Source organism: Pinus tabuliformis, chromosome 9, assembly GCF_031772625.1.
Source record: "Pinus tabuliformis cultivar Carrire ecotype Pingquan chromosome 9, CPIR1, whole genome shotgun sequence".
Classification (NCBI taxonomy): domain Eukaryota; kingdom Viridiplantae; phylum Streptophyta; class Pinopsida; order Pinales; family Pinaceae; genus Pinus; species Pinus tabuliformis.
Window position 1 is genome coordinate 1,320,304,975 of NC_142307.1, and position 23,207 is coordinate 1,320,328,181.

At 38.1% G+C, this 23,207-nt stretch overlaps 1 protein-coding gene across 1 annotated transcript; it reads right to left on the reverse strand.

Moving 5' to 3' along the window:
- Positions 1-7,117: 7,117 nt before the first annotated feature.
- On the reverse strand, positions 7,118-10,940 carry LOC149153390 (zinc finger protein STOP1 homolog). Its single transcript, XM_089437872.1, has one exon. It carries the CDS (start codon positions 10,076-10,078, stop codon positions 8,123-8,125), a length of 1,956 nt encoding a protein of 651 aa, XP_089293998.1. The 5' UTR covers positions 10,079-10,940; the 3' UTR covers positions 7,118-8,122.
- Positions 10,941-23,207: the final 12,267 nt, after the last annotated feature.

The following is a 23,207-nucleotide window of genomic DNA, read 5'->3' on the forward strand; positions in this document are numbered from 1 at the left end:
TGGGACCAAAGTGATGCTATGATCATGTTCCCCTCTCAAGGGTGGAAGCTCATGAGGCTTGTCAAAGACTGGCAGATGGTTATTTAAAATCTGTTGCATCTCAGGATGAATCGGAAGAGAATTGGGTTCGACGGCCTGGATGGCATTAAATTGAGCTATAACTCCATGATGGCCCTTTTTTAACAATTTTTCCATCCTATGTGAGCTGATGATAGAGGGAGCTCCCGCCTGGAGTCCGCGAAGGGTATGTGTGTAGTCGTTCTGCTTAAAGCTCATATATAACTCCTGGAAATCCATTGTGATTGGCCCAAGTGTGCGAAGCCATTCAGCACCGAGGACAATGTCGCACCCTCCCATGTGTATGGCAAACATGTGGGTCTTCAACTGATAATCACCCATTTGAAGTTTGACATTTTCACAGCAGCCGTCACATTTCATTGTTCCCCCATCTACAATTTGGACTTGGAAGTTAGAAACTGCTCGTACAAAACAATGCACTGCTTCCGCAATTTTTTGATGGATAAAATTATGTGTACTTCCACTATCAATCAGGACTACTACTGGGCGATGCTTAATAAAACCTCTGATTTTGAGAGTTTGAGGTGAAGAAATCCCTGCCAAAGCATGCAGCGAAATAACTGGTTCGTCAGGGACATTGTCCTTCTAGTTGTCCTCTTCTTCCTCCTCAGGTTCCTCAAGTGGTGGGGCTTCCTTCGATGAGCTGTGATCAGTGGCATCAATTTGAAAGAATTTGGGCTCCTTGCATTTATGACCGGGGGAGTATTTTTCATCACAGTAGTAACATAATCCCTGCTTTCGTCTTTCTGCCATTTCTGCAGGTGACACCTTTTGAACCTTAAGTGTTTGAGTAGTGCTGTGAGCCTGTGGGGGGCGACCCTTGGCGGTGAAATTTGGGCGATTGGAGTGGGCCGCTAACGCACGCTCAACTTTACGAGCTACCTTGCAAGCCTCCAACCATGTGGGAGGGTGATGCAGTCGGACGTGAACTTGTATGGCCTCTTTAAGACCACTGATAAAACACTCCGTGTAGAACTCATCTTGGAGACCCATAGTGCGAAAAGCTAAGGCTTCAAAGGCTGTAATATATTCATCCACTATGCCAGTCTGCCGGAGCTTAGTGAGACAACCCAAAAAAGCAAAGACATGGTCAAAGCGCTCTATAAGAGCTTTTTTGAAGGTTTCCCAAGTCAAGGGCCTTCCATTGCAACGTTGATGCCATTGCCACCATTGCCATCTTTCATTATCCAAGTACATGCTCCCTACCATAAGTTGAGTCTCATTATCCAAAATGTAATTCGGATTGAAATACTGCTCCATTTGTGCTACCCATGCTGCCGGATTAGAACCATCAAATTTATGCATATCCAGCTTGGGGGGTCGCGGACGGGATTGTTGGTGGGTGCTCCAGAGGTGAAGAGAGTGGCTAGACTCACCCTCACTGTGTTCATTGCCAATATACACCTCCTCCCGGGCTTTCGCCTTGCCCTTAGAGAGTGTGTTAGTTATTGTCGTCAGCTGGTCTTAAATTTCTTTCAAGGATTGTTCAAGTTTATCAATCTTCTCATTGGCCATAGCTTGAGCTCTAGTTTCTACCATGCACCGATCCGATGTACTTGAAATTTGGGACCGTCTGAATTTTTTTGGCACTAAAATTGAATGGTACCCTCTTGCTCAGCTCGTCGTCCTGATTCTTATGGGCTAAGTCACCAATAAGTGCTCCAGGGGGTCTCAGATTTTATATATAATTTTTATTTTTTTTATTTTTATTTTTTTTTATTTTTTATTTTTTTGCTGAAAACTCCTAACGGAGTTTTACTCCTTGCTTAGGAATACTGTAGTCGCCGAATCTCCGAAATGTCAATGCTGCCAAAAGTCCTGCGAAAATCACGCCCAAGTATAGGAACCCACACAACTACTCAAATCTGGATGGCAGATCTGATGGATCTGAGAGATCTGAATGGCTGATCGGAGAGGCGGAATAGATTTCTGCTACAAATCTGATGGATCTAATAGATTTGAATGGCTTTCTGATAAATCTGAACAGCGGGACTGATTGCTACTACTGCTGTAAAACCACCACTTGCAAGATCTGATCTGACAGAGATTATGCGTGATCCAAAGATAGAGAAGGGAACTATGGTCTCGAGGAGTGTCAGGTGCTACAGATCGCAATATACATAAGGGTCTGACAGTAGTACTCGGCCCAATGTTTCAGGGCACTAACCAAGGAGGATCAACCGTACCCTTAGCCGTACAACCCGACTACCCTATCGTATGGGCGAGTAATCTCTCCAAGTGTTGTTCTCGGTGTACTGTAGCAACAAGACAGCCGACAGTTTATCTATGGCGAGGTTTCAAAGGAGCTAGGGGGCTTCCGATATACCCAGAGGGTACTTGGAAGACAGTCTGTGTGCAGTTCTGTCTAATGCGCTACTACTCGAAGGGATACCCACAGGGGTTACAAGGGAGTCCAACAAGCGTGACCACCTCTTGTATTTCCTGCATGCATGCCTCCCAAATCCACAGGTTTATGCGTTCAACGACAGATCCCGTGGTTTAAAGACGCCGGAACACATCTCTAGTTAAAAAAATTTTACTAAGAAATGGAGATCCCACCGGCCCTGGAAAGCGCTCTGATACCACTTGTTATGCTCTTAATCTGCAAGATGATACAAGAATACCAAATATGCGCAAAAATATACCCAGAACATAGAACAATGAGAAATAACATCAGGTATTTTATTATTCAGAGAGTAATGTTCACTTGCCTCTTCGAGGGGGCAACAGCCAATAGAGCAAAGCTTGATTACAAAATAAGACACGATGCTCCTCGCAGGGAGTCTCTATCCTTTATATATGACTCATACATGCAATACCATGGTTCTTATTGATACCATCTATCTAATACCATGGCCCATTTGCAACTAACTGTGGTCCCGTCATTAATTGCGGGTTAACCACTTACAATTATTAATATGGGCTTTATTGACTCTTTACTTAACTATAACTATGACTCGATCCTACTTCATAGATAAGAGGGTTAGGGTCGGACCCTAACATCAAGCATCAAAAATAAAGAGGTACTTGCCAGAAATGGTGGGGGAAAGAGAGAAAAATGAACCTGTTTGTTACACTTTCTTTTGTAAAAAGCCGTCAACCACTCTTAAACACGACACTTTTTGTTCACCTGGGTTGGGAAAATCCTTTGCCTAACAGTTAATCAAACCACATTGAAAGTCTTCAACCGGTTTCTGGGTATTAGCTTTAGGTCGATTGTCACCAAACCATCTGCAGTGTCGTTATGTGTTCAAGAGAACAACTCAAACAAACCATTCATCTGCAAGATATATGTCATCCATTTTGACCATCCCTGAGTCAGTCCTTGTCAATATATTTCTTCAAAACTTGATCTATGATTTTGTGTTGTGGGCTTGCCTATGACGGATCGCTTTCTATCGACTTCAGCTCATTATCTAGGAAGTTGATTTAGAAATCATCAGTACCTTGAAAACTGCATGCCCTAATGGCAGTTTTCTCGCCTTCGACGATAGGTTGCATCATTGACCTTCGATTGAATGATTATGTGACATGTTCGACTTCAGCTCATTTATTCACATTTCATGGATTGCACTGAGTACTTTGAGAGCCATTGACATTACTGGTGGTTTCTCTCACACTTGTTAACAGTTCACATCATTGACTGGTAATCAAGTGGTTTCTACCATGTTCAACTTTGACACATTCATTCACATGGATAGAATCGTACTAGTTCAGGAAGCAGAAATCAAGACCCTGGATCTAGTTTCTACCATCCAGGCTGCGAGAAATTTTGTTATTCATTATACAGTGGACTATTCATAAACAGATGGTTGCGCCCATACTGTGTCTACATATGTCTATACTCTTGATGTATTACAAAATCATTCCTGTATCAGAACAGTTTAGTCAGTTTTCTAGTTAGTTTTGATCTGAGTATGGGAATGCCTACCTCAGCGATGATATGTCTACATATATATATATATATATATATATTGCATTGAATGTTTTTACAGGTTCCGACTGGGGTGTCCACAAGATGATCCTTGAAATGATTAAGTATTTCACTCTTCATCAATGACAGACTCTATCTTCATCTATCACAGACTTCGCACTTTAGGAGGCAATCTGTTGCACTAAAAATTGTCACCTTGACATTCTGCTATCTGTGTGAGTTCATTACCACTCATACTTTCCTCCTTTGCAAGTCTGAAGTTTCAGTTCCTCATATCAAGCCTTGAAAATAAGAGAGCCCTCAAAAGTCTTTAAAACTCTGGTTCCGCACTTTCTCTTTGTATTACTTGCGGTCCCGCACCTAATGGTCATGTCTCCTGCGCACCTGACCGCACTGTCTCTATGTTAAAGGTGCGGACTCCTGTAAAAGTTAAAAAGGCGTGAGTACATTCTAAAAAACTCACTTACAGTCATTTCTAGAAGCTTCTGGAAGGAACCTTGAGGTGGCAAGTTCGCTTTTATAAGGTTCATGTATCCCATACCTTAAGGAGCTAACCCCTTGATGTGAGGAGCTTATCCCTTTGAAGGAGGATTCTATCCCTTCATAGGTGGACCTGTAACCTCCTCCTCTGCACTATAAGAAGAAGCATTGGGCTGGTTACTTGGGAGGTTAGAAGCTTGGTATTTTTGAGGTGAAATGCTGTTGGAACTTAGTCTTCTTTAGTTCAGTTTTTATGAAGAGAGATTACATACCTCTAAGATCTCATTTGGAAGAGTGCAAGGCTTGTCAAAGTAAAAGAAATTCCTATTTCGGACCCCAGGAAGAGCTTGTTCAACATCAAGGCTAAAAGATTGTAAGGTTCTTCTACTCTTCAAAGTTAATACAAATATATATTTTTTTCTCAATACGCTGTTAATTTATGGTTTATTTTATGGATTCCTTGATCACCATAATAGACACGATTTATGATATTTGCTATGTAGGTGCTATTTAATGTTTGTTTGTTTGTGATTGCAGGTCCTCAAAGGTAACTCTTTCGAACGACCAGGGGAAGACTACTACGAATAAGCATTGGATCTAAGGTAAGATCTTAACACCTCTGTAGCATTTACTTATAAATCGCATATGTCTAGAGAAAGATAGGTTTGTTTTTCTGTTTGTTGCTAAACTATCTTCTGATATTAGGGAGATTAGCCTTGTCCGTAAGATCGATTTATCCGGCCAACAGCCTCTCTCTCTCCACACGTGCGAAAGGAAGACTCTCTTTTCTAGTTGTTGCGTTGACCAGATTTGACCGAAATTTCAGTAGCTAACTTTGACGAACGTTGACCCTGTTTGACTTCAGTTTGTGAGGAAGACTTTTGTTTGGGCAGGCCGACGCAGTGTGACCCTTGCGTTGACTGCCCTAATTCAGGTTGCTGAGTTGATTTTTGTTGACTATATTTGACTAGTTATTTTCGGATTGTTTTGGGTTGCATTATCTTGCTGTTGGAGACCGAGTTGACCAAGGTTGACCAAGATGTTTTGGAGGTCAATTTCAGCCCGTTGACTAGCATTGACTTTCTGGTTAGGGCTTTCTTTTTTTATTGTTTTGACTAATTAGTTTGGGCAAGTGAATATTGTAAATTGTACTCTCTCTCTCTACTGGACTTTTGAAGAATTATAAGAATAATTAATCAAGGGTTTCCCCACATTGGGTTTGTCCTTGCTGGTGCCATATCTTGTGTCATCTTGTGTTGGCTTGTCTTCTACTGTTATTGTTTATGTTCTATCTGCATTTTACTATCATGTTGATGTGATTGCTATACTGGATATGATATTGGGCTAATAAAGAAAATTGAAGAAAATTTGCTCTAAGCATAGAACATACCATTGTTATCCTAAAATTAACATTTATACATCCCAATATAAGAAAGATGTGTAAATCATTCAATACTTAGTAGAGAGTTGAGATGTGGCATTCAAAAAAAATATCCATAGTAAAAAAAATATTTTAATTTTGGCCATAGCTAAAATATTTTAATGTCCACTTTAAGTACAATATTTCAATGTCAACTTTTTGTATATATATCCATAAGCATTTGTCAATTGAGTGTATCCCAGGTTGTCGGGAGGGTTTAAGATAACCTCCCCATCCAAGTTCAAGCCAAGTCTCATTGTGACATGATGCTCCATTGGGAGCCACCTTTGTGCTAGTTATCTTGACTGTGTTGAAAGTTAAAACAAAACAAAAAAGTTAGCAACATTTCAATGGTGTACTAATGACTAAAAGGGAGATGTGTAATTCCTTCATGTTCAACATGCAATTGACACGTGACATATATGAGAGAGATCCATCTTAACTCTATATCTAACATGAATTGGGAAGGATCAAATCCTCGAGGTGAGAACCTTTTTTAAATTTTAAAAACTTAAGACTTGCAATTTAAATGATTTGATAGCTCTTGATGCCATGATAAATCCAGGGATGAAATGGATTTAAACTAGTTTGGTACTGGCCATAGATCCTAGTCAAACTCTTGCCTCTTCTGCTTCACCAAGCTTTCCCCAATTTAGACTCTGGCAACTTTGCTTGGAAGTTATATCTCTGCATGTAATTCTCTTGTGTGCGCCTGAATAATATTATCCATCGTATCTTCCAAACACAGCAGATCACCAAAATGGAAGCAGTCGATAGCCATTGACAGGCCAAGATAGACATATCGACACATATTCACTGTAGCGTTAGTATAATGTGTCATCTTAATCTCCAGTCTCATGTTATCTTGACTTGGCAGGCCATAATAGACATATCAACGCATGTCAAGCTTGATCTAAGATGTATTTTAATTTTCATAACCTGGCACCAATTACAGAACTCTGAAACACAAGGCAAACGTCTTCCAAAAACTAATGAAACTGTATTGAAAGCTACAAAATTGGAAACAGGCCTTAACTAGATATACAACCTAATCATGGAAATGTCAAGCCACCAAGATTATGTGCCTAACATACAGTTAGTTGCATTTGCATGCACAGTAAGCTAAAGAGACTACTAAAAGAAGCGGAGAGAATTTAAGATAAACAGTTACGTAGGAAACACAACCCTGTCTAAGAACACAGACGTATTAAAAATTAGGCACTAATCAAACTATTGTACTTAATAAGATAGGGATTTTATCATTTGCCTATCTGTAGTCTGCACAGTTAAATTTAACATTAAAGTTAACATACAGGCCTCGCCAGATCAACCAATCTCTACTCATTACATAAGACCATCTTATCAATGAAGCTTTTTTGCAGATGTCATTCTACAAACAACAGCCAGTTGACAAAAATAACATAGCTCTGTGCAGGGTTCTGACTCCTGGGCACCAACATTGCAGCCAGTTATCTCTATAATAATTTACACAAGATATCATTGAATCAGAAACATTTTGACCACTATCTGTCATGTTCCTATATAAGGCTGTATCCACTGGCTATTCCCAGAATGCTCAACAAAGCTGAGAAATATTCTGGCACAAAAATATTTTCGTCTTGATTTTCAACTTAGTATCTCTTACCTGCAGACCAAAATGTGAAAAACACGAAGGAAAACAAAGTTGGCCGAAGCTTCATTTATAGTTATAGAATTCTGTCTTTTGTTTTTCCACTTCCCTTTTAGCACTCAAGAAAACAAGATGCAAGTCTCTTTGCTCTCTCCTACAATTAACTTTCTTGGACATAGTGAGCATAGAACCCAATCCCTCTGATCTACGCTTCATATTTACCCAACAAAGCTGAGAAATGTTCGGGCACATTGATTTGAGACTAGTGTCTCTTACCTGCAGGCCAAAATGTGAAAAAATAGGAGAGGAAAGAAAAGCCAGTTGAAAGCTTCATTTGTTACAGAATTCTGTCTTCTTTTTGAATTTCCCCTTTCCATGCACTAAAGAAAACCAGATTGTCTTTTTGCTCTGTCTTATTAATTAACTTTCTTGTACGTTCTAAGCATTGAACCCAATCCCTCCGATCTATGCTCCATCTTTACCAACAACTGCACAACTTCAGAAGAGTTCTGGTAGTCATGACCCACTCTACTCCAAAAATTGCTACAGTATTAATTGAAATTTGCAGCAGATTGGATTCCTAATTTCCTCTACCTTGCTGAAGGAAATTGTTGGAAAGCAGGCTTTGGAACGTAAATGCTTGAGGAAACCCAGACATTTGGTCTGAAGAATCCACTCCCATACTATGTGAATTGCCATCCTCTGAGAAGCCAATATTTTTAAGACCTATCTGACTATGAACGGCATCATTACTTGATTCCAATACTGTGCCATTTGCTCCTGGGCCAACTGAAGGGGCGTTACTGTTACTGTGAATGGATCCAACAACTTCTGTACCCGCCAGAATCCCTGAAACATTACCACAGGAATTTGCAAAGCCTGATACTGAATTACCAATTTTGGGTGCTCCTCCATCATTTACTACTTGATCTTGCGGAGCAGCCCCTTCCATGTCATTGGGAGAAGAGACAGGCCTGTGGCCTTGAAATAGGGCAATATGTCCAAAGAGCTTGTCCTTTCTGGAGAATGTCGTGCCACAGGAACACTGCCATTTATCTCGACCACAGTGTTTTTCATGGGTTTTTAGATCTGCTACAACAGAAAATTTCTTATTCTTGCATCTGTTACAGGTGTACATCTTAGGACAATGACTTCTTCTATAATGATTTTTGACACAGAGCATTGTTTTTAGGGGTTGAAATTTCTTGTGCTTCTTATTCCGCTTGCATCCTACAAATGGGCAAGAATACCTCCTTGGCTTGGCAGGAGCTGAATCTTGAGCTTTGTCAGGCCTAGCCAGAGCTGCTGGAGTCTTGTATTCATCACCATGGCCTCGCATATGCATCCGCAAGTTAGCATCCCGCTTGAATCCCTTCCCACATATTTCACAGAAGTGTGTGTGTTCTGCTAGAATCTCAACTGCATCCATCTCCACGATATCATAACGTCCAGGAGAAAGGCTTTCTCCCTCTCCATCATCATCTTCGTCCCTTCCATTCCCACTAAAATCATTGTCATCTCCTGACCCAGGTCCTCCTGAACGTTGCGATGTAAACAATGAATCTCCAGCCTGATTTGCTATATCACTTCCATTATCACAATCATTCGCCTCTGAAACTCCCCCAAGCGCCTTACCATCACTAGAACCAACATTAATAGATGTCCCAATTCCATGTGTAGAGTTGGATGTTCCAAGAGGATTCTGAGGTTGTACAGTATGTGATGTTGCAAGAGTCCCCCCCATACTTGACCCCCCTGAACCACCTTCAAGACTGAAGATATTGTTTGCATCTCCAGGACCATTCACTGGGCCCATTGCTGAGTTCCCAGCATCATTTTTCTGAAAAGCATTCAATCCCAAACCAAGACCATCCCGCAAAAGATGACCCAGCTGGAGATCTCCAGCAGTTGTCATAGAAGATAGATTCAAACCTGGTTGCTGAGACAAAGGGAGCATACCAGCAGCAGCCACCATTAACTGAGATATTATCGAGGCAACACTCGTTGTCACTATTTGTTGTTGAGCCATCATCGCAGATGACTGACCTGATTGCCTGTCTTCCTGGGCCATCAGTTGCACCAAAGATTGCAACTGCTGGATCTTCCGCTGAAGTACTGACAGAGTGTTCAGTAAAACTTGAGGGTTACAAGCTTGAGAGGGATTCCCACTTGAACCACTACTTTCCCCAATATTCTGATTTGTGCGATGTGCACCATATACCAAATTATATCCCTGCAAAGGAGGCATATGTTGATGCCGAACATCAGAGAATGACCCACCATTTACTCCATCGCTTCCGCCATGGCTGGAATTGACCAATGATTGTTGACCATGGGAATTCAACGGAACCTGGTTATGTGCCATCGGGGGCAACGAGAAGCTCATTGACGCCGGCTGCGAAGATTGACCCTGGTTTTGGGCAGTAGAACCATAACGCCTAAATTGCTGCCCAAGAAGCGAAAATTTGGATTCGTCATTCTCTCCCTCAGATTTTGTAGAAGTCGATGGTGGCTCCATAACCTGACCTGCCATCATGTTCCTCTAAACACCAGACAAAACACGCCCTCTTCTTAACAGAAAAAATAGATTCGGACTAAACAGTAAAACGGGCTTCCCCTCCAGGGCCAAAACTAATGAAAATCTTCAGAATTCTATCAGACTGAACTGTAAGAGCCCGAAACCCATTTTCCCAGCAAGAAAACCCTACGCTTCATAGAAACGAAAACCTTGCCCTCTTCGGATCTAATAATTCAAACCCCAAATCATGAAAAAAGCAAACACTGAGAACGATATACAATGATACTAAGGCAGTTCATGTTCCGGGGAACCCATGGAAGGAGGAGTACAGAAGATCTGTGGTACTATACCGAGAATTCATCTAATGGACAGGCAATCCCAAAAAGTCAGACATGTTGGATTTTTAGCCTACATCCTGATAATGGTCGTGTATGTCAATCAAACATTTAAACAATCTGTCATTCTGAAACCCAAAATACTGTCTTAAGTACTGTTACGGTTAATTGGAGATTATAACTCAACGTACCCATTATTAGGCAGAAATCATTCTTCTCGAACTTTATCTGTCCGCCGGCGCCATGGCTATGCCTACATCTGCTGCTCTTTATGCCCATCCTCATTAATGTTTGCAGTAGAAATGGGGATGTCCTTGTGCTCATAAAGGCCGAGTGCGAGTTTGACCAACTGTCCGCAATATTTAATTCGATAATTTGATTTGTCTATGGCTAAATAGGTTGAGGTTTTTTTAATAAAAGCGCCCTACCCGGAAGGTTCTCATCCGCCCCTTGCCCTGCACTTCTCTGCTCTGCTTGCACTACGCTGAACTGATGATGGTTGGACACTTGAACACCGGAGAACAGATCTCCACATCATCCTGTGACATCACTTGTTATGTTACAACTGAGCCCCTATTCGGGAATATTATGGTATTCAGACTTTTTCAACACCAATCAATCTCATTGGTCCCACAGAGCTGTTGTAATTTAAAGGGTGTTTTTTTCGGAGTTGTTTGTTAGTCATGGTTTAATTAGTAGGAGGAATTGTTCGGAAAGTTATGGAAATTCTGGTCATATTTAAAGAAAATCTAGCAAGGATTAAGTTATTGTTGTTAAACTTCAAAATTTTAAGTGTCCTAGTCGTTTTTGATGGTGCTTAATCCATTTCCACCATCAAAAACACGATTCAAACACTGCCTCTACAAGATTTTTTGAAATTTTTTTACCCGGATTCCAGCGACTTTTGGCCCTCCAGGGAATTCCTCTGCCTCGATAGACAACTCTGCTTTTTTAGGACTATCTGTGTTGGTGAAAAATTTGTGTTATTTAAACTAGTTTTTTTATTGTATATATGGATTCAGCACGAAAGGCTCCTGGGGCACTTCGATTGTGTAAGAGTTACCCATCAAACTTGTTATTTCAATAAATTTTTGCAGGATTTTAGAGAAATTACATTGGAAAAGCTTCCAAAAAATCTCATTAGTTTTTTTTCGGTATAGGAATTGGATTATAACATTTTTTGTGGAATTGCAATATTTCATTTTTAATTGTGTAAGGGTTACCCATCAAACTTGTTATTTCAATAAATTTTTGCAGGATTTTAGAGAAATTACACTGGAAAAGCTTCCAAAAAATCTCATTGGATTATAACATTTTTTGTGGAATTGCAATATTTCATTTTTAATTGTGTAAGGGTTACCCATCAAACTTGTTATTTCAATAAATTTTTGCAGGATTTTAGAGAAATTACACTGGAAAAGCTTCCAAAAAATCTCATTAGTTTTTTTTCGTATAGGAATTGGATTATATCATTTTTTGTGGAATTGCAATATTTCATTTTTAGAAGTCAGCGCTTTTCTATGTTAAGTGGATAATTTTAAGTGGTGTAGCTTTTTTAAATAACAGTGATGAGTCAACTTGCATTTGGGATGAGTAATAACTACTCCATCACCCCAATACTACTTTAACAACTAAGTTGTAATAAACTTTTCCCAATACCTCATCTTTTAAATTATATTTTCCAAGGTAAAAAGAACTAAATGTAAAAATAAATTTAACATTCTTAAAACATATAAATTAACAAATTTAATAACTTAAAATTATAATTTCTCTAAATTTTAAATAAAACTATTTTAAATTTTTTTTTTTAAATCTCATGATTAAACTATTTACCACTCGGTAACCCAAATTTCTCATTAAAAAAAAGTTAAACATGATGCAATATAAACTTTAAACTTTAACATATTTAGATTATATTAAATTTTCATTACTAAAATTTAAATTTTCCCTCCTACCTAACTAATAAACAATTATCATATAATAACTTATTCAAAATTATATAGTTAAAAGTGTGTTTTGGTTAGAATTTAACTAATAAATAATTATCATATAATTTAACTAATAAATAATTATCATATAATAACTAATTAAAAATTATGTAGTTTTGGTATGAGATCTAACAATTATGTATTTTAATAATTAATGTTTATAGTTTTTAGTATATATTATTTTTTATTTTGTTTAAAATTTAGAAAAGATGTATTGAGATCAAATTTAAATGATATATAATATCTAAAAAATAAATTTATTTATATATTTAAAAATATATTTTAAATAATAAAAAAATTACTATCTTTTTAAAAAATTATTATTAAATTAATAATAAAATAATTAAACTACATTAAAAATATAAACATTCCATAGAATTGTTAATACATTCATGATTCACACCACCACAATTTTGAAATACAAAGTACAAATCATTAGGTAAAATTGTAATGATTTGTGTTAGACATATCATATTATAATGAAAGCCTATTGCACTAAGAAGTGCATGCATTTGGAAACGGTGTTTGAGGGTCCCATTATGTATAATATGCCCTGGCATTTAGCAAGTATGTTTGGGTTGTTCACTGTGTACATGTTATACATAACAATGCTGTATATTTTATTCTCACCTCTCTTTTTTAGCTTTCCATTTTCCCATATTGAGGTGTTTATGTAGCTTTCTATTTGTATATTGATAGTGAGGTGTTTATGAAGCTTTCTATTTTTATATTGATAGTGAGGTGTTTCATGCTTGTTTCACTTTATTGACCGTAGTTGCTTGGGGTTAGTTTTCTTTGGTGTTATTTATATATATTTGGTATATGGTATTTTAATTTTATATGAGGTAAAGTTTATTTTAAATATAATTTAATTTGTTTTTAAGAGTGTGTAAGTGATGTTAAGTTTTACTAGAATAATTAGTTGAGGATGGGTCTCGTCAGCAAGGTGGCCCATAATCAAAGCTTAGGGAGGTTGTTGCGTCTGTGTTAGGGGATGAGACATGTTAAAATCCATCGAACTTAGGGTTGGTGTGGCCTAGGCAGCGTGCGATCCCCAAGCGATTTGGATGGCATAGATGCCCCTGAGTCGCGGTTTCTCAAGCTACATGTCAAACCTAGAAGAACACAAACAACTTGACCAAAAAAAAGTGTGAGTGATTATTCAATTTGTGAAAATTTAAATATTTATATTCCTGGGGACTAGGACAAGTTATAATAATTAGATTAAGGCAAATGCCCTTTTACAAAGATTGACTTGGGCCTTTACTTTTAATATTTACAAGTTACTATTATTGGGGATTTGAGATTAATTATTCACCATCTTTTTTTAGGCGTCTTTTCAACATATCTTGCGCTTAGAAATACCTTGAAAAGGATTTACTATCTCTCTAAGTCAGTGGCAGTGCAATTGATATGTCATCTTCTTAGGAACAATAATTAGGCGATGAATCATATGGCTAATCAAAGCACAATGTTAAATGAGTTGTCTTTAGTGAGACTTTTTGGAGGCTTTTTCCAGTCGGTTTTTCAGGTCTAATTTCTCTAGAATCAGCAGGAATTTATTGAAACCACAAGCTTGATGGGTAGCCCCTGCATAATCAAAGTGCCCTAGAGGTTTTTCAGGGTGTTGAATCCATATATACAGTCAGAAAACCAGTTTAAATAACACAAATCAAGATTTCACCTCAAATTTTTCCACCGAATTCTGACATCAAGAATTCCAAAAAATTACACTAAAAATAACTCCCAATGTTAAATCCTAAAATAATTACTATTAATGAAGTGAGTGATTTCCACCCAATCTCTTGATTGTCCTCTATTTAACTTGGATGGTAATATGATTTTATCCTTAAAGCATAAAGGGGACTTCAACATGAATTTAGTCATGTTGAGTCATGTAGTAAGTCCATGCACAATGGTCATTAATCCAACAAGTCTTTTCACTATGCATGTCGGTGGAGGGTGGTTTGCGTAGTTGAACATGGAGACATACTTTGGTCTATGATGGATTTGACAGCCCCTCTAATTAATGATAACACATATGTTGGTTGGTTCACAATTGAATTGTGCCTGCATTAAGAAGATGGCATTGGTTTGGTATTTTTTATCACTTTCAATGCTAGACTAGAAGGTATCAACACAAGAATGATGAAATAACATTTAATGTAGGTCCCTAATCCCTTGTGGGGAATAGACAGATGATATCTCGATTTATTTTCACTCCTTTTTGAAGATATGGGGGCACACTTAGACATTATAGCAAAGTGTGGGAGCAAAGTATCATAGAGGAAATGGATGGTAGTGGCTCGATGGAGTTCAGTCCTCCCACATAATTGGAACCAATTTGTCCCTCTACAACAAGTAGTTGAATTTGGTAAGTTTCTTTTGTTGATGTCTTTTTTGTATCAAAGCACTTGTCGCCTATTAGAAGTATCATTCCTGAGAAATTATAAGCAATGGAGGTGTAGTTAGGTTCAGTTTTTCCTTTACCCAAATAAATCTTCATTTTGAATCAAAACAATGTTGAAGCAATGTTTCAACACATAACTAGGTTACCAACTTAACGAGAACTATAACCTCAAAATGAGAATTTTAGCTCTAAAGGCCCATATTTTTGTGTAAAAAACATGAAAAAATACTCTCAAATGCAAAAGTGGTGATACAACATCACCCCTCTTTTTTAAGGGTTAAAATTCCAACATTTTTCAACCATGGCATTAAAAACCAAATATCATCATTTTGAAAAACAAGAAAAAACACCCCAAATTCAAAAGTGGTGATGTAACATCACCTTCAATTTTTTTAGTGTTAAAATTCCAACACTTTTGAACCATGGCACTAAAGACCAAATATCATGATTACAAAATTTCTTAAAATTCAACACTTAAATGAAAGAGTGGTTCTATCAAGAGCATTTTTTTTTTCTTCTGAAGCTTAAAATTACAACTCATTTGAAATCTTAACTTAATACAACTTGATCCATTTTTCAATGGGCATTAAGTTAATAACATTTTTTAACTATGGTCTATAAAAAAATTATTATTATAAACAAAATCATAAAAAAAACACCCCTTTTAAAAAATGGTAGATTTTTTTAATAAGAAATTTTTTTAAATGAAATTAAATATTTGAAAAACACACCTTTTTCAAAAAGATATATAAATAAAATGGTTAAAAACAAAATTTTAAAGCAAATCCTTATTAAAAAAATAATATATATATATATAAGGTGATTAAATGGATATGGGTGGAAGGCATAAGGAGCCCTGGACCTAGGGTTTCTACGCCCCTCTGAAGCTTTGCTTAATTTATTTTTCGGGTTAGCTCTCAACTTTTCCTTTTTCACGACCACAAATTTCTTCCTTTTCTTGGTTCGATTTCTGGGGATCTATTTTAAGGAGAGGACTTATGTCATTCTTATCAGGTTCAAGGTTCTTTTTATGCAGGTGTCTTTTTTGGAGTTTGATTATGCAGATCTACGCAATCCATCCAACCCCCGATCATGTGCCCTATTATTAATGTTTTCGGTGGTTTCATTTTTTGGGGAGCAAAAGTCTAAAGTTTCCAAGTAGGGGGCTACGTGGATCTTTTTCCCGCACTTTTTTTTTTACTTCCAAGTGGATCTATCTTTTATTTCCCACCATGCATATTGACAACATGGAATGTGAGCCCAAAATCCCATGCCCATCTCACATTTTTTCACATGACATTGAGTTAATTTGCAAGAGTCTCACCGCATTGGAAACTAAGCCAAATTCTAATAGTTTACGTCTTAATGGGGATGGTGAAGGCTCTAATGTGGTCTGACTATAGCTCCTTAATCTGGTTCAGACTTTATAGGTTTGAATTCTAATGCTAGTCATAGCCCGAGCCTTCCTAACAGTTCTCTAAATACGAATCTCAACCCAAAAATGACAAAGAGGAAGCCCGTGAAACCACACTTTGCAGTTGCCTTTATGATAGGGGAGTATGTTGGGTTATTAGAGGTTTTGATCCTATTAGAAAGGGCGATTGTGGGTTGGCCTACAAGAAATTTTATTAGTCTGGCTTCCTTTAAAGCGTTGTTAAAGGAAAATTGGGATCTTGTTTAGCATTACATGCCATCTTATCACATTTTTCTCTGAGGTTGGCTATTTGTTTTTCTTGTGAATTTTTCGGACATCGAAAAAAATTTGAGTCAAGATTGGAAGTGGGGGAGATCAAGATTATGTCTCCAAAGGTGGAGGATCAATTTTGACTCATCTAAAGAGCCCATGGCTTTGCAAAAAAATTGGGTTATTCTGCTTAGACTCCTAATGGATTTTTGGAAACAGGACTTTCTTTGGGCAATCGAGAATAAGTTGTGAAGATTCATCTATACATAATTGGGCTATATGTCAAAACGAGACCATAGATGTGCATTGATCCAAATCGAGACTGATGTAAGGGAAGGGATGCGGGTGGAAGTTGAATTATCAATAGGAGGTCGTAAGTGGTTGTAGCCAGTGGATTACTTGCACATTCCATTTCATTACTACAGTTGTAAAGGGGTAAGGAACTTAGCAGGGTAATGTGAGCAGAGGGGAAAGCATTGTTGAGAAGTGCAGCAAGAAAGTCTCAATTTAACTTTTCCTTAATCAAATTGAAAAAATTTGAATTTCCACATCAACAGATAACTTGGATGCAATTAACTTGTGTGACATGGTTCTTGTCACACAGTTAGCTTAGTAAATTTGGGTTAGATGGCTTGAAGTTTAGTTAAGCATGTGTGATTGCTAAATTTTAGTAATCTAGTTCAGTTATATCTAGTTGATTTCAGTTAAACTAGTTCTAATAATTGGAGGAACTATTGGAAGGTTAGTTGTGTAGTGGGATAACAGTCTAACTCAGTGATCATCCAGTTAACTAATCAATCAGCTTAAAATAACTAGTGCATGCAGAGAATTTGAGTTCCCAACTGTGGTGGAGATTCCAAGGCAGTGTAACAAGTAGTTGTAAACTAGTTTGAGTGTACAGGTGTTGCATGCAGGCAGATGATCAAACCTTGGGAATTGCACAATCAATTGGAGAAAAATTCCTAAAAAATAGGGGCTAATTCTCTAGGAATTGCGTAAGGAAATAGGGGCTCAAACAAAGGTAGAAATGGACTAAGTTTGGGTTAGAGCTTCTCATTGAGCATAGAGATAGGTTATTCACTTGTAGGTTGAGCTCAAACTGAGCTAGAAATTGTAATACATCTCTATTCATCTGATTAATGCAAAGAGGCTTGAGGGGTTTTTCCCAGTTGGGTTCCCCTAGAAAAAATATTGTGCATGTGTGTTATTTCTTATTGCATGTCTGAGATTGTTGTTCTAGATTGTGAATTGAATTTCGCAGATTAGTATAGTAGAATTGTGTCTCTTGATTTAGATTAAAATTTCTTGAGTAGTTACAATTCTATCACCAAATTTATACATGGTATCAAAGTAGGATTCACATTAGAATAGGAATTTCAAAGTTGTTTCTCAAGAGATTCGAATTTACATGTTCAGTGTAGCAGGATCTCTTCAAAGTTGGGAAGATGACCTTTAATGGGCTGAGATTAGAGTATGCCTTGGAAGGCAGCTCAAATTTCATTGCATGGAAGGATCGCATGGAGGCGGTGCTTGATGACAACGAATTGCTAGAATATGTCAAGACAAACATTGCAATACCAGCATCAACTGATGCCCAAAACCTAGATCAATGGAAGAAATATGTAGCCAAGTCGAGGAGAATAAGCTTGGAGGGAGTACGAGACCACATTCTCTTAAATCTCCATGGGAAAGAAACTCTATTTGCAATGTGGCAGGCATCAACAAATCTATTACAGAATAATAGGCACCATAGGAAACTAGCCCTCAAAGACAAACTTCGAAATATCAAGATGCAGAAGAATGACACCATTCCGCGGTATCTTAGCAGATTTATACAAGTTCATGATGATGTTGGAGGGGTTGGTGTAACTATTGCAGAAGATGCCCTGATGAGCCTAGCTCTTCTAGGCCTTCCCAAGAGATGGCATAGCTACCAGGACTCAGTGAATGGGAGGGATAAATTACTAAATTGGGAACACTTATGGTTCAATGTGGTACAAGAAGAGATCAGGTGGAATACGAGAGATGGAACCTCATCCAAGGGCGAGGATGAAGACATTTTTGCATTGGTTGGAAAGGGAAAAGAAGGCAAAGGGAATAAATCTCAAACCAAACCAAAATCTAGCCAAGGGGGCAAGAAGAAAGACTTGTCCAAAATAAAATGCTTCAATTGTCATGAATTCAAGCACTATGCTACAAAGTTTCCACACAAAAAGTATGTCAAGAAGAACTTAGGAGGAGCAGTAGGTGAGGCATTGGCTTCACAATTTGAGCTAGACTTCACCCTTATCACATGCATGACCAACATTGTGATGGGGAGTGTGTAGTACTTGGACTCTAGTGCCTTGTTCCACATGACAGGGTGTAGATTTTTTTCAGTGACCTAGAGGAGAAATATCTCCAGATGCATATTAAGCTTGGGAACGACGGAAGGTACAATGCTACCAAGATTGGTACAACAACCTTTCATAGGGAGTCAGGATCTCCTCTTCACCTCAAAGATTTCATGTTTGTTCCAAGCCTAAAGAAGACTCTAATCTTTGTAGCTATTTTGGAAGACCGTGGTTATGATGTGATACTTAGCAAAGGGAAAGAATTCCTGAGACACACAGCCACTGGATAGGTGAAGCAAATTAGGGTTCAGGTGAAGAACCTATACAAGTTGGATGTGGAATATTACGCTGCATTAAGAAATAAGGTAGAGAAAGTGCAAAGGCACGATATCGGTGAACTTTGACATAGGATATTAGGCCATTTGCGTCATTGTGCCTTGAAAATTATGCAGCAAATAACCATTGGCATCCCTAAAGGAGCACTTGAGTTGGAGGATGTCTGCAAAGGTTGTACCTTGGGGAAGTATGTGAAATCCACATTCCATGAACGAGACAGTAAAGCACATGCAGTCTTGCAAAGATTACAATATGATGTTTTCAGACCTTTCTCAATAGCCCCCACTGCCAAACACAAATATTTTGTTATTTTTATTGATGATTTCTCAAGGAATTGCTGGATCTTCTTCATGCAGAAGAAGGATGAGGCATTCTCAAAGTTTGTAGAGTTCAAGGCACTAGTTGAGAAAGAGACCAGTAAGAAGGTGAAGGCTCTTAGGAGAGACAATGAAGGTGAATATGTTTTGAACGACTTCAAGTTTTTTTGTGCAAAAGAAGGCATTCAAAGAGAGCTAACAACACCCCACGATCCACAACAGAATGGGGTAGCTAAGAGAAAGAACTAGAGAATTGTTGGAGTTGCGAGAGCTATGCTACATAACCAAGTCCTACCACTGCATTTGCGAGTATAGGCATGTAACACAATAGTCTACTTGCAGAACCAAAGTCCTCATCGGATTCTAGGTATGATTACACTAGAGGAGGCTTTCTCAGGGAGGAAGTCATATGTGTCTCACTTCAGAATTTTTGGAGCCTTTGTTTACTTCCATGTCTCCAAAGATTCGAGGAATAAGCTTGAGCCGACAATAGAGTTGGAATTTTTTGTGGATTACACCAAAAATCCACACAATTACCTTGTGTACTTACCTTCCCTCATAATGACAGTTGTGTGAAGGGATGTAAAGTTTGATGAGGATAAAGCGATGTGTTGATCTATTGAGAGGGAGCTTCAGATCCCACCAGAAGTGTAGCTTTTAGCTCCAAAGGAGGAGCCTTAGGAAGTTGTGGAGCTGCCACAAATAGAGGAACATAGAGTGGAGACATCCACTCAAGCATAAACATCCAGAGAATGGAGAAAAAGAACCAAGGAAGTTGATAAATTAGTGTTGGATGTGAGGGAGAATGTGGGAACTCCTTCAAATTTAGGTAGGAAAAGGAGGTCACCTAAGAGGTACTCTAGCTACATGGATCTAATGACTAATCTTGTAGAGACTGAGCCATCCTCTTTTGAGGAAGAAGTTGAGCAACCTGTTTGGGTTGATGAAATTGTGGAAGAATACAAATCCATCATGAAGAACAATGTTTGGGAGGTGGTCCTAAGATTGGCAGATAAATCAGTTGTGGGTTCAAGATGAATCTTCAAGGTTAAGCATGCAATAAACAGAAGTATATAGAAGTATAAGGCCATATTTTTGGCCAAAGTATTCTCTCAAGTTGAGGGAATTAACTATGAGGAAAACTTTTCTCTTGTAGCAAGGTATTCATCCATTAGATCAATTCTTGCATTGGTTGCACAAATGGGGTGGAAGATCCACCAAATGGATGTAAAAACAACATTTATCAATGGTGTTATTGAGGAGGAGGTGTACATAGAGCAACCAGAAGGTTTTGAGACATTTGATTGAGAGTCTCATGTGTACATACTCAAGCAAGCATTGTACGATCACAAACAGGCACCCAGTGCTTGGTACACCAAGATTGATGGTTATCTCACTGGTTTGGGCTTCACCAAAAGTGAAGTAGATGCAAGCCTCTATCATTTTTGGTAGAAGGTAAATTTCTTATCATTGTTTTATAGTTTGATGATTCAATATTAACAGGTGATGAGTAGCGAATCATCTCTTGTAAGGAGGACCTTGCAAGGGAATTTGAGATGAAGGGCATGGGTCTCATGCACTACTTCCTCGGGATGGAAGTATGGTAAGGTGATGGTGAATTGTTTGTATCTCAACATAAGTATGCCAACGAGATATTATAGATATTACGCATGGAGAGTTGTAAGCCCATGGAGACACCTCTAGTGACCAACTGGAGGAAGGAGGCTGCCACTTTAGCTCAAGAGGTGGATGCTACCATTTACCGGTAGTTATTGGGTTCGTTGATGTATCTTGTGAACATGCGACCAGATATGCGCTATGTAGTCAACTAGTTGAGCCAAGTTATGGTTAGGCCAACTAAATTATATTGGAAGGAAACTAAGCATGTTTTATGGTATCTCAGAGGCACTACCCAGTATGGATTATGGTACAGACGGACAGAGGGATTGAAGTTGTGTGGCTTCATAGATGTAGATTGGGTAGGGAGTCCATGTGACTGAAAGAGTACATCAGGTGGAATTTTCAATGTTGTGTCTGCAATGATTTCCTGGTACAATAAGAAGCAAAGATCTATAGCACTCAACTCGGCAGAAGAAGAATACATGGTTGCAAGTCAAGCAACATGTGAGGTGGTATGGATGAGAAAGATACTAGTGGGATTGTTTGGTCTGATGATGGAACCAACTATGATCTATTGTGATAAATAGAGTTGCATCAAGCTCTCTGAGAATCTAGTATTTCATGATCGATCCAACCATATATATATTCGGTATCATCATTTACAGGACTGTGTGTAGAGGTGGATAATGTTGTTACAATACATTTTGACAGAGGAAAAGATGCTTACATTTTCACAAAGGCTTTGTCAAGAGGGAAGTTTGAGTTCCATAGGTGCAAGATAGGATTGGTTAATAATCCCTTTCTTGCTGAGAGTGGGTGTTGAGAAGTGCAGCAAGAAAGTCTCAATTTGACTTTGCTTTAGTCAAATTGAGAAAATTTGAATTTCCACATCAGCAAACAACTTGGATGTAGTTAACTTGTGTGACATGCCTCTTTTGATTCAGTTGGCTCAATAAATTTGAGTTAGAGGGCTTGGAGTTTAATTAAGAATGTGTGATTGCTAAATTTTAGTAATCCATTTCTGTTATATCCAGTTGAGTTCAGTTAAACCAATTCTAACTGTTAGAGGTTGTGCAGTGGGACAACAATCTAACTCAATTATCATCCAGTTAACTAATCAATCATCCTAAAATAACTAGTGCATGCAGATAATTCGAGTTCCCAATTGTGGTGGAGATTCCAAGGTAGTGTAACAAGAAATTTTAAACCAATTTGAGTGTATAGGTGTTGCACGCAGGAAGATGATCAAACCTTGGGAATTGCACAATCAATTAGAGGAAAATTCCTAAAAAATAGGGGATAATTCTCTAGGAATTGTGCAAGGAAATAGGGGCTCAAGCAAAGCAAAAAATTGACTAAGTCTAGGTCATAGCTTCTCATTGAGCAGAGAGAAAGGTTATTCACTTATAGTTTGAGCTATGACTAAGCTAGCAATTATAATACATCTCTATTCATTTGATTAATGTAAAGAGGCTTGAGGGGTTTTTCCCAGTTGGGTTCCCCTAGAAAAATATTGTGCATGTGTGTTATTTCTTATTGCATGTCTGAGATTGTTGTTCTAGATTGTGAATTGAATTTTGTAGATTAGTATAGTAGAATTGAGTCTCTTGATTTAGTTTAAAATTTCTTGAGAAGTTGCAATTTTATCACCAAATTTCTACAAGGATTATGGGCCAAGGAAAAAGGTTCGGGTTTGCACATCTGCACAAAGTATGCTAGTGTAGTCTAGGACTGAGGATTTGAAGGTGAATGTTATGAAGGTCCAAGAGGAAGGGCAGTCTAAATCCCATATTGAGCATTTAGATAAAGGTACGTCAATGGACAATTTGGTTTCCTCTTTTATCGAAGTTGATTTGTGCTCGCTTCCCTCTCCCCCGTCGAATAGTTTCGGGATTAGCCCATTATTGTCTTGACTGCCTTCCTTGCATATGAAGGACTTATCTTATCCCTTGTCTCCTTTGATTCCTATCTCATTTTCTAAAGTTGATGAGATGATTATTGTCCCTTTTTCTTCCTCTTAGACAGAGATGTATGAATCACTGGTATCTCTAAGTAATGCTATGGGGTCTTAGCCCATACACACAAAGAAGGGGGAGAAAACAATAAAAAATCATATGCATTTAG